At 45.6% G+C, this 12979-nt stretch overlaps 1 protein-coding gene across 7 annotated transcripts in view; it reads right to left on the bottom strand.

Moving 5' to 3' along the window:
• The window catches only part of ARHGEF1 (Rho guanine nucleotide exchange factor 1), a 579253-nt gene that overhangs the window by 402033 nt on the left and 164241 nt on the right, over positions 1-12979 (bottom strand). For all 7 annotated transcript variants that reach the window (XM_069201362.1, XM_069201364.1, XM_069201365.1 and 4 more), the window contains exon 3: positions 4583-4663. In XM_069201362.1, coding sequence (XP_069057463.1) covers positions 4583-4663 — 81 coding nt within the window. The remainder of the gene's footprint in view (positions 1-4582; positions 4664-12979) is intronic.

Below are 12979 nucleotides of genomic sequence, written 5' to 3'. Positions count from 1 at the left end.
TGGGCGAGGCAGAGCTGCTTGCATGCACTGTTGATTAGCCAATCACTTAAGCATCGGAATACATGAATGCCATCCAATCTGAGGTGGGCCGCTGCAATAGCAAGGCGATCTGTGAACTCTCTGGGAGGCAGTGGTGACACCGAACGACAACAGTTTGAATTGATAATGCTAACCACTTATCGCAAAAGGTAGCGGCGATGTGATGGATGGATGTATATTATATATATATATATATATATATATATATATATACATCTTTAAGATCAAGAGCAATAAAGGTAGCCCTGCTGTAGAAGAGGGACAACATAATGCAAACACTTATTGAGGGGCTTGAGATCGAGAACTGACTTAGAGATCTGTTATTCTTCGGTATGAGAAAATAAAAGGAGTATACTCACCTGTGTTGGTGTCACAATGGCACTAGACCTCTTCCTGAAGAAGACAGATGTTCTGCAGGGAGGGTGTGTGTGGGAGGTGAGATGTTTGGTGGGGCTGCAGTGAGTGCCAGGCAGTAACCATGTTGTACGATGAAAAGTACTCACTGGCCAGAGGTGATCTCTTCCCAGTGGTGGGGAAACCCCTGCAACCTTCTCCCAAGAGGTGTTCTCTCATCAGGGGGCAGTGAGAAGGAGTCACCGCTTGGTGGAGACAGCTCCTTTAGCGGCAGCCCCTTTTGTTCTGGCTTTGGTATTACTGCCCCTGAACCACCCTTTGGGTACCCCAGTATGGGCTGCAGGTGGTATTGTTACTAACTTTGGTAAAAAAGCGTGAGATATCAAAGGGATGTGGTTTTAATATATCTAGGAAGGTAGCCTCTATCTAGCATGGTTGCCCCCACGTTTGGCCTGTTTGTCAGTGTGTTTGACTGTGTCTACTGGGATCCTGCTAATCAGGACCCCAGTAGTTATGCTCTCTGCCTTAAATTATGGTTGTAGGAGACTGGTAATCCAGTTTTTCACCCACAATTGGCTTACTGGTGCCCCCTTAGAAGTCACTGGTATATGGTACTTAGGTACCCAGGGTATTGGGGTTTCCGGGGATTCCTATGGCCTGCAGCATTTCTTTTGCCACCCATAGGGAGCCCATGCAAAGGCTTCTGCAGGATTGCCATTGCAGCCAGCATTAAAAGGTGCATGCACCCTTGCACTGCCATTTACACTGCACCAGGTCACTTACAAGTCATTCCAGTCCTGAGGGCAGGGTGAAGAGTACCTGTGTGTGACAGCACCCATGGACCAGCAGAGGTGCCCCCACGACCTCCTGAACCATTGCCCTGGACTTCGTGAGTACGGGGACGCCATTTTACGTGTGTACTGGACATAGGTCACTGCCTATGTCCAGCTACATAATGGTAACTCCGAACATATGCATGTTTGGTATCAAACGTGTTGGAATCACACCCAAAGGCTTTTGCGAGCATTGGTTGTATGATTCCATGCACTCTGTGGGCTCCTTAGAGGACCCCCAGTACTGCCATTCCGGCCTGTTGTGTTTTTCCAGGCAGCCCCAGCTGCTGCCACCTCTCAGACAGGTTTCTGCTCTCCTGCTGCTTGAGCAGCTAAAGCCCAGGAAGGCAGAACAGGTTTCCTTTGGGAGAGAGGTGTTACACCCTCTCCCTTTGGAAATAGGTGTTAGTCTTGGGAAAGGTAGCCTCCCAGAGCCTCTGGAAATGCTTTGAAGGGCAAAGACAGTGCCCCCCTTGCATAATCCAGTCTACACCGGTTTGGGGACCCCCCCCAGTCCCTGCTCAGCGTGCCTCCAGAGGGTCCCTGGGTTTTGCCATCTTGGATTCCAAGTTGGCAGGGCACTCTGGGAGCATCTGAGTGGCCAGTGCCAGCAGGTGACATCAGAGCCCTCCCCTGATAGGTGCTTACCTGTGTAGCTGACCAATTCCCCTTCCAGGGCTATTTAGGGGCTCTCTCTTGGGTGGTTCTTCAGATTCGGATTGCAAGACTCCAGTAGGAATCCCCTGCATCCTTCACTTCACTTTCTTACCGAAGTAACTGCATCTGGACCCTCCAGGAACTCTCCTAACTGCAACAAAGAAGCAAAGATGACTTCCACAACATTGTATCTTGAGGTCCTGCCAGCAACTGCAACTGTTTCCCGGTTGTGCATCCTCAGAGGACAGCCAGTCTTCAGCCTGCACCAGAAGAACAAAGGAATCTCCCTCAGAGTGAAGGAGCCACTCCCCTGCTGCAGCAGGCACCTCTCTGTATCCACGACCGGTGGCGTGGGTCCCCTCTCCTAAAGAGCTGCGTCAATCGTGCCTCAAGGGTTGTGGACTGAAGTAGCCTCGACGGTCCTGACGTCCTACTGTCCAACTTTGGTGGAGGTAAGAGCTTCCCTCCCCAGACAAGACAGTACCCCTGTGCCCCACGTGCTTTGCAGTTGCCTTCTACGAAGTTCTTCGTGCACCTTGCAGCTCTGGCCTCCAGCGCTCCATCCTGCGACGCACAGCTTCCTGCGTGGTTCTCCGGCGGCGTGGGACCCTTTGTTGTAGTGCTGAGTGGGCCTCCTTTTGCACCTTCATTGTCCCCATGCTGTGGGACTACTGTGCTTGCTGCCTGGTCTTCTGAGGGCTCTCTGAGTTGCAGAGAGCCCCCTTCTGAGTCCCCTTCCTAGGTAGAGTCCACGAGGTCGCTCCTGGTCCCGGGCAGCGCCATTTTCCGCTAACAACGAGCTTTGTGAGTGCCAAGGCTTGTTGGCAGAATTCAACGAGACAAACCAGACAGCAATCATCCATCCGGCGTAGGACATCATCTGCACCAACCAGGAACCCGAATCAGTCTTCTTGGGTGCAGTACTGACTGTTGTTCTTCACTAGTGGTTCTTCTTTTGCACCTTCATCCGGGTTAGCAGGGGCTCCTGTTCTCCCTGGACTCTTCTGTTCTTCTTGGACTTGGTCCCCTTCTTTCAAAGGTCTTCAGGTCCAGGAATCCATCATTGGTGTCTGGCAGTCTCTTCTGTTTCTTGCATTATCTTCTTTCTCGTGTTCTTGTGTGTTCTAGGAAAGTTACTGTGATTTACTCCTACTTTCCTGGGCTTTGGGTTGGATTCTATTTCTTACGTTTGGTGTTTTCTAATACTCCCAGCGCCGCTCTACACACTACACTTGCCTAGGTGGGAAACTGACTTTCGCATTCCACTTTCTTAGCATATGGTTTGTGTTCCCCCAGGACCATTTCTAACTATTGTGATTTTCACTATTTGCACTGTTTTCCAACTGTTTTTACAGCTATTTCTACATACTAGTGTATTTAATGTGTGTATTACTTACCTCCTAAGGGAGTATAGTCTCTATGGTATTTTTGGCATATGTGTCACCAAAATAAAGTACCTTTATTTTTGTAACACCAAGTATTTTCTTCCATGTGTTTGAGTACTGTGTGACCACAGTGGTATTGCATGAGCTTTGCATGTCTCCTAGTTAGTCCTTGGCTTCTCATCCACACTACCCTCTAGAGAGCCTGGCTTCTGGACACTGCCTACATTTCACTAATAAGGGATAACTGGACCAGGTATAAGGTGTAAGTACCTTAGGCACCCACTACAAACCAGACCAGCCTCCTACAATATTGCCCCTGAACAAATAAACATTACTGCTTAACCTATCTACTTTGGTAAATGGCTTGCTTCCTATATAGTCATTGTCCCACAAAAACACTCATATTAAATTACATTTGGTTCTTTCATTTGTAAAGGATGTACATTTGTATATATGCAATATTTTTTCAACTATTTTTACTTTATGCATACATTCTTGTGTTTATATAGTGCCTGAAGTACCTTTAACAATGAATTCATTAATTTGCCTAACAACACAATACAAATGTATGCATTACTATAAATATAAAAATGCACAACCCCCCTTGAAACACCAACACTCATTCACACTTATAACATACGCTCTCCCAGGGACCCCAGGGAAAAAGTTGTTTTGTACAATTTCGACCCAATGACGAGGTCACTATTCATCTAGTCTTCAAGTCTTGCACCTTAACCTTGGGTCTCCACATTAACAATGGTTGGCGCACGTTTCGGTGGCTCCAATTCCTTTACACCACCTACATCAGGACCTATAGACAATGACTATCTTGCAGCACCCACAGGGACAAGTAGGGTGGAATTTTTAAAAAAATGGAAAAATGTATACAAGGGATCAGAACTAAAAGTAGTATTCATGGCTACAAGCTTGGGTGAAATGTTCCCATTCTGCAGGTGTCTATAAAGTTTCTAAAAAGCAGACTGTTGAGCTCCTGTGGTAGACGCTGAAGAATAGGTTGCTTCGAGTCCTCAGTGCTTGCTATCAACAGCCTCTTTTGCAATGAGGGGATTGTTGTTGAGTGTGTTTTGGCATCAAAAATGTTTCCGGCTGAGTATTCTGCAGAGATCTCATCAATGTGTTAGACTTTACCTGCAAAAAGGTGGTCATTGCTCCAGCGAGGCCGCAAGATCTTCACCTCGGAAAAGCAAGCATGACATCAAAACAAATCAAATATAACTAGACTGTGAAAATAGGATGCCTGATGAAACAGACAACAGCATTCAGTAGCACACGTCACGTCACACAAGTCCTCACCGAGTCTATGTCATTTTCAAAGTCTTCGTCCTCTGCGCCAATGATGGCGGGCGCAGCACCTTTTGTGCCACCTCCATACATCTATGGCGAAAGAAAAACATTAGCGTGGGCATCTAAATCATGCAGCACGAACATATGATGCAGCACTGTTTGAACTACAGGCATAGGAAATGCAGTGAATGCTGAGCATCATTCGAATAAAGGTCATCTATGCAGAAAAGTATCAAACCAGTATCACAACACTTTTATTTTTAAACAAATCTGATCCCAGTGTTCTAAAAAAAAAAAACACAGATGCTTAATTTAAGAAAAACATTTGACATATTAACATATTTGGTAAATATATATAGCCACATATAAAATAGACACAGACACATATATTACACAGTGGTCGCCACTGTGTAGGTCCAGTTAGCTCGCAGTTTACATAGAAAGAGCGCTTTTGTTTTTTCTAATAACTTTTGAACCATTAGACAAATCTGCATAAAACTTTCCAAATAAAAGTTCGTCCACCTCAACCACTTCCTGGAACGTTTCACACCAATCTGTCAAGCGGGAGCAAAGAAAAAGGGGAATGGGGAAGGCATGGGGGGTGGGGAGAGATAGATCCCTCATTAATTTCTCGCGTTTATTCACAGAGGAAACATTGCTCTCCGATACAGAAAAAAACAGGAGCACGGAATTAGAACAACTTTGGCAAAAAAGTTTGAACTTTAAGGCAAAAGCATGCTTTTTGTGATTTGAATAAATCCATTCAGTCATTTTGGCGTTTTAAGAGGTACTCCGTTGGGCGCGAAGGGGTTAAAAAGTTAGGTATATCAGGATGGTTGCTCCTGCTGGAGTCCCACAGCACAGAAAATATTTAAAAATAGACCCTATGATTTGCCCAGGGAGTATTTTCTGCTGACCGCCACTTCAATACCGCGAGATAAGTCCCACGTCACTGAGCGATCTGCTTGCTGGCTGGCAAAAAAAAAAAAATGCTGCAGCTGCCTTTACAAGACTCCAGGACTCTGTCCCCATGTCCCGTAAGTGTTTGCAAAATAGTGCCTAAGGGGGAGGGCACTCAGGTACTTGTGAAGGTAGGAGGGCCAGAGGGCCCCTGAATTCAGTTTGTTTTTCTCTTTCGTCGCTCTCTGACGCAGAGCCTGAACAACCGTTGGCACCAATGCGCCAAATACTAACTTGGGACCTCTCTAGATGTTAAATAGAAGCCACGCCATAGAATGGGGAGGGTAGGGCGGGATCTGCAGGTAGATAAAGTATCCATCAGAAAAAGTGTTACCGAAGGTAAGTAACTTGTTCTTCCGATTGATACTTCTCACAACAGAATCATCAGCCTAGAATAGACACTAAAGCAGAATATCCCCAGGTGGAGGGTCTGTGGAGTGAACGCAGACCAAAAAGCCCCGCAGGACCAAACAGGCAAAGTGCCCTCCCCACCAGACCTGGCTCAAGGCAGCAGTGCTCTGTTAACGTGTGCACTCCATGTGCCAATGCGGTAGTAGCAGCCTCAGCCCGAAAAAAATGGGCTCTCAGACCTTCTTGGGGATGCATTTTGGCCGATGCTTAGCAGATCTTAATGCACGGTCTCCTCTGCACAGCCTTCCCTTTCTTTGTCCAGAAAGCACCACAAAGAGTAAATCGGCCACAATGTTACTTGGTAGATCAATGTAAAACCTCAAAGCCCTTTTGGGGTCCACCGGATAGAACCTCTCCTCTTTCAAAGGGGAGGTAAGAATGCTGCCAGAGGATGCTCAACATGAAAAGGAATCACTACAAGGAAATGAATGCCGCCGGAGTCCCTAGCACCAACCTATCCGAGATAAAAGTGCTGTTTGGACTGTTAAGTGCCTGAATTTCACTCATGTGACGAGCTGAAGTAATCACTTTGCCATATTTGCCACTTAATCCATCATCTGCCGCATAATCTCCAGACTGTAACAAAAATTATTTCCTTTTGTAACTCAAACGGATCAAAAATTACACAATATATGGCAACTCTGGTTCCTGCACACTGGAAGGCTTTTTGCAAAGGCTGACTAGACATATTTCAGTTGCTTACTGGTGCATTTGGGTATTAAATTGGAACTAATTAAAGGTGAATTATTTTCTTAGGTATTGTTACCAGGTGTACAAATGACACAATAATGAAGTAATATGATCACGAAATGTGAAGCATTATGCCGCATAATTTGCCTTTGTCTGATGCCTAATTTAGTGAACCTTGCCACATAATTTTGACCTTCTCTGCCGCATAATCCAGTGCCCTGAGCATCACCAACAATTTGGGAGGAAACGAGTATCAAACCTTTTATAAATCTCATGAGTACAAGGTGATGTAAAATGAGGACGGTTGGTCTCGCAAACGCATAAAGACAGAAAGAGACGACAAATAACCTTTAATAGTGAACACTGAGGCTTTGCTGGACCAAAGAAAAGAAACAAAAGAATAGCTGACATCTTTGTAAAGGGTCAGCAGAACAAATGTCACGCCAGGTCATAAATTTGTCCCAGTATCTGATATAAATTTATCATGGGGAAGGATGCCTGGGAACAAGAATGACATCCACTTCTTCAGGTAGCAGATCAAATGCTGTCAATTGCTGCCACTCAATCTCCACACAGGTTGGTGTCGATGTGCAGATTCGGGCAGATGTCCCTTCCCTGTTGCTATGACAAAAGATTCTGGCAAGGTGGTAGACTGATCAGAGGACAGATGCTCAAGCCCAGAAGCTTTATGTACCACACTCTCCTGCTCTCCTGACCCAATCTGCAGCCACTAGTCTGACTTGAGCCCGGTCATTCTTGATCTTTTTTCAGAACTAGGGGCAGGAGAGCCAGGGTCGGGAAGGTGTATAGCAGTTCCACTGCAGCCTGAATGCATCTCCTAAATGTGTTCTTGCGGAATTTACAAATTGTGAATCCTTCAACACTGCAGTTTGACAGCGGCAATAAGATCTAGCCGAGATTCTGCCTACTACTGGAAGCTGCACCATGCCATCTCAGGATGAAGGCCTCACTAGTGATCTGCCAGATGCCACCTGCTTAGCTCATCCACTTTGGTATTCAGCCAGACGACTGGGCCACAACTCTAAAAGAACAATAAAGAGCTTGGCTTCCATCTGTTATCAGCTCTGGGTGGCGAAGTGAAAGAGGTCTGCACCTAGACCAGTTGCATTCGAGCAGTCACCACTGCAGATTGTGAGCCACCCATTTGAGTTCTGGATGATATCTGTACGTTTTCCTTGAGCCTGGGCCATCTGGAACGTTAGATTCCACTGTAGAGCCTGCATGTGATGGGTACCACATCAGGAGAGCTCACAAAGAGGATGCAAGCCTCCTCAGCACAAGACGCCTTAAAGCATCAGGACTGCTCCCACCCGCGATCAGAACCGGGCTGAAACATCAGGATCCTAGCCTCAATGTCCTGGACTCATTACGGTGGAGAAAATGCCCAGAATTGCACAGTGTCCAAGATAGTGCCAATGAATGGTAGTCTCTGCGAAGAAGTCAGGTGCAACTTTGGCAAGTTGATAATGAACCCCAAAGATCTCAGGAGGTTGTCAGTCATCTTCACGTGGCAAGCTTGCCTTTTTAATAGCCAGTCGTCAAGTTTGGCAATACTGGTATCCCCAACTTATGAAGACGGGCAGTGACCACTGCCACCAACTCTGTGAACACGCATGGGGCTATGATGAGGGTGACAAGGAGAAAGGCAAACAGAAAATGCTCCTGGCCTACCCTGAGCCACAGATAATGTTTGTAGGACTGCAGGGCAGATGTATGAAAAATGGTGTCCTGCAAGTACATGGACACTATCCAGTCGCCAAGCAATGGGCAGACAGGACCTGGACCAGTGTGAGCATTTTAAATTTGTCCTTCAACAGGAAGGCATTTGGAGGCCAAAGGTCAAATATAGGCCCGATACCTTCACCCCGACCCCCCCCCCAACTTTCAGTACAAGGAAACAGCAAGATTGGTTAACTATTGGGGCTGACTGTATGCTAAAAAGGTATGACCTTGAAATGGTATTAACATGTTTCTAACAAATCTGAGGTATCTCTGGTGTGCCAGACGCTTGGAGATGTGTAAGTAAGCATTCTTCAGACATAAGGTCACCAAGTAATATCCCTCTTTCAATTAAGGAATCACCTCTTGTGGGATAGTAATTTGGAACCTATAAACCATGATGAGCTTGTGGACAAGCTGTAGGTCCGCTACAGGTCTTAGTTTTCGATCTTGTTTTGGTATCACTGGGTATGTTTGGCATACCCTTGTGCCTCTTCTATGGCCTCTTTGAGTAGTAGTTTTTCCCTACTTTAAGTTCAAGAATCTATAAGTAGTGGTTTTGTAGTTGTGTTTCTTTTTCTTTATTGTAGGTGGTTTCTTTATAAAATCTATACAATATTGAACGTTAGTAGGTTTATCATCAACTTGCCTGCCTTTATGGAGTCCCACTTGATTAGACAGTCCATTTTTTAGGCAAGGTGAGTGCATCACCTTCTGCTTGAGGCAACCCCCCCAGAGAGATGTCTGACCTCTTGCTTTCCCTCTGCCTGAACAAAACTAGTGGAACTACATTGATTTTAGCATCCGACTGAAAAGAAGAAGCATGATTCTGTCTTGAAATTGTGCTGCATATGATTGTCTAACAATATCTCTCTTATTAGCTAAACATCCTCTTTGAAAGCTTCCTCGCATCTGCTAGGCTCCCATAGGTTTGGCTACTTCACTGGCTTCCATCATGTGTTCAAGGAACTGATCTACTTTTCGTTCAGAAAGATGATCCTGTGAAGGGCACTGCCAGTGATGTTGGCCTGAACCTCTGGCTTAAAACTCTAAATCCTCAATACTGAAAGTCTGCTCTATACTGTTCCCACAGTGAGCTATCTGCTGGCAGTATATGCTGAATCTAAAGCCAGATTTAGTTAAGTGTTCTAGATGATTTACTGTCCTTTACTATAGATTGGCTTCCTTCGGGCAACCCTCTCGCAGCTCTTTTGTGCAAATATACAACCCTGTTCAGTATGGCAGCAGAATTTGCTATAAAGATCACATAGCAGCAGCCCTCTCCATTTTTCGGCACTCTACAATGTATTATACTATCCTAATCTGGAGTAGTAACTGTGCCCTCTTCTCATTCTTGTTAGTATGAAGGAATCAATCCCGGCATCACTTGATATGCTCTGGATCTTGAGGTGAGGATTAATATTTAATTTCAGCCCTCTGGGGAACTGCCTTGGATGTTGCAAGCTTTCAGAATACATCTCCTCTTGCTGCTGTTATAATACGTACTATATTTCTCTGTATTCAGTATGTAAAGTGCCATCTGTATATGCATAGTCCTGCCCCTGTATTTCTTCTTCCCTAGATGGACACATCAGCTGGAAGGGGATGTAACGTTTTGTGGAAATAATGATAGTTCAGCTTAAACATAATCCACTCGATTACTGAATAGAAAGAAAACTCCAGCCACAGGATGCAAGCTCAGGCAGATCTCCTCAGCAATTACCTTCAGAGCTCATCATTGACTCACACAATCCAGCATTCCACACGAACATACTTTAGCACAGTTCAGAAGCTACCGAACAATGTTCTGTTCAGAACAGCTACTAACACTACCACGCTTTTCCTTTTGCTTGATGGACTCAGAGTCCTCAATGAACGTCTTGATCCACATTTTGACCAGTCTAATGTCCACTCAAATGAGTTTGGTTATTTTTGTCAAGTACCTTTTTTCTTCTTTTCTACCTTAAAGACCTCTATTATATTTTTATTTTCAGCAGTGTAGTAAAGTACCCTCTTTCTTGGCATGATTAGCCCCCATTTTCTGCCTACTGTCATTCTGCTAACTTGGACCCCAGTGATTATGCTCTCTCTTGGTTACTTGTACAATTGTCAGCCCACATTTGGCATACTGGTACCCGCATGTAAGTCCCTAGCATATGGTTCATAGGTACCCAGGGCGCTGGGGTACCAGGGGATCGCTAAGGGCTGCGGCATGTTTTATGCCACCCATAGGGGGCCATGCAAAGTGTTCTGCAGGCCTGCCATTGCAGCCTGTGTGAAAGGGTGCGTGCACCCTTTCACTACCACGTCACTGCACCAGGTATCTGAGTCACCCCTATGGCAGGCCCTCCGAGCCCAGAGGGCAGTGTAAAAGTAACTGTGTGTGAGGCCCCCCTGCACTAGCAGAGGTGCCACCACAAACTCCAGCTCCATTTTCCTGGACTTCGTGAGTGCAGGAACGCCATTTTAAGCGTGTACGGGACATAGGTCACTACCTATGTCCAGCTACATAACGCTAATTCTGAACCGAGGCATGTTTGGTATCAAACAAGTCTGAATCATAATCCAATACTGTTGCAAGTATTGGAAGTATGATTCTATGCACTCTGGGGGCTCCTTACAGGACCCCCAGCATTGCAGACACCAGTCTTACAGGGTTTTCCGGGCAGCCTACCTAAGCTGCTGCTACTCATCAGACAGGTTTCTGCCCTCCTGATGCTTGACTGATCAAGCTCAGGAAGGCAGAACTAAGGATTTCCTTTGGGAGAGGGAGGTAACACCCTCTCCCTTTGGAAATAGGTGTGACTGGCTCTGGAGGGGTAGCCTCCCCAAGCCACTGGAAATACTTTGAAGGGCACTGTCTCTTGCAGCTGCCAAGGCTTGGTTGAATCTCCTCCAAGGGAACTTCAGGCTACGTGCAACTCCAGCCCTCAGTAATCCTTCCTGCGACGCACAGCCCTCTGCGTGGCTCTCCTGAGGCACTGGATCCCTTCCTGTAGTGCTGCGTGGGCTCCTTCTTCAACTTCTGTGTCCCCTTCCTGTGGGTGCTGCCTTTGCTCCTGTAGGCTCTCTGTGTCACTGAGGGTCCCCTCTGACTTACCATCCTGGGTTGAGTCCTTCCGGGCCTTGCTTATCCCCGGCAGCTCTACTTTTCCACTAACCGTGAATTTGCCTTTGCCAAGGCGTGTTGGTGGAATTACTGCACCGACACCCGTCTGCAATCTTCAGTCCAGCGTGGGACATCCTCTGCATCCCTCAGGAACTCTTCTCCAACTTCACGGCTGCAGTGCTGACCTGATCTTCATCACTGTCGACCAACTCCTGCATCCACAACTGGGTAGATAGTAGCTCCAGTGTGACGTTTGGACTTGATCCCCTCTCTCCACAGGTTTCTTGCAGTGTTTTCTGGGTGTCTTCTTTTCTTCCTTTCTGGGTGGTTTTGGGAAATTCCTGTGATTTACTCCTGATTTCCTGGTCACTGGTGGGTACAGTGTTACTTACCTCTGTGGTTTTCTAGTACTCCCAGTTCCCCTCTACACATTCCATTTACCTAGGTGGGGGTCCTGTGTTCGCATTCCATTTTTTTAGTAAATGGTTTGAGCCCCCCCTAGGGTCACTATTGTCTAACTGAATTTGCACTGTTTTCTAACCTTTTCTATGACTATTGCTGTTTACTAGTGTATACAGTTAGTGTATTACTTACCTTCTATTTGAGGGTTGCCCTTTAGTACTTTGTAGTTTTGTTTGACCAAAAGGAAAATGTTACCCAGCAGACATCTGATCGTGGCATGTAGTGTTGTAGATTCACACGCCTTGGATAAGTCCGCCATCTAGTGTTGTGCTCGGAGTGTTACAAGTTGTTTCTCTTCGAAGAAGGTTTTCAAGTCACGGGATCGAGTGACTCCTCCTCTCGGTAATACTGTGCATGGGCATCAAGTCCTTTGTTAGATTGTTTTCCCGCAGGAGGGTGAAATAAAGAGTGTATAAATGTATACGTAAATACATTTAAAATAAAATGAGATGTCCATGCAAAGTATATACTTATTTACAATATTTTTTTTGTACTACAACAGAGGGAGGGCGCATGTGAATCTACAGCACTACATGCCATGAACGGATGTCTACTGGGTAAGTAAAGTTTTTCGCTCCATAGCATACACATATACACAGATATACATGGTGGATACACATGCTTTGCATAGACTGTAAAGCAGTCTCCTCCCAAAATAAGCGGTGGTCAGCCTGTAGGAGTTGGAGTAGTTTCAAACAGTGTTTTATGCACTGCTTGTCCAACATTTGCTTGTTGTCGAGATAACATATCTACACAATAGTGTTTAGTAAATGTGTGTGGTGTAGACCATGTGGCAGCTGTACATATGTCTGCTATTGGTTTATTTACTAAGAAAGCCATTGAAGCTCCCTTTATTCTACTGGAATGCGTTTTAGGAGTTTTTGGTAACTGTCTTTTAGCTTTAAGATAGCAAGTTTGAATACGCTTACCTATCCATCTGGCTAATCCATTTTTTGAAATAGGATTACCTTGTGAGGTTTTGAAAATGTCACAAGGAATAGTCTGGATTTTCTTAAATCTTTTGTTCTCTCTGT

The sequence above is a fragment of the Pleurodeles waltl genome, chromosome 7 (genome assembly GCF_031143425.1).
Source record: "Pleurodeles waltl isolate 20211129_DDA chromosome 7, aPleWal1.hap1.20221129, whole genome shotgun sequence".
NCBI classification, from domain to species: Eukaryota; Metazoa; Chordata; class Amphibia; order Caudata; family Salamandridae; genus Pleurodeles; species Pleurodeles waltl.
The sequence above is the reverse complement of the archived record's forward strand: the minus strand, read 5'-3'. Positions and strand labels throughout refer to the sequence as shown.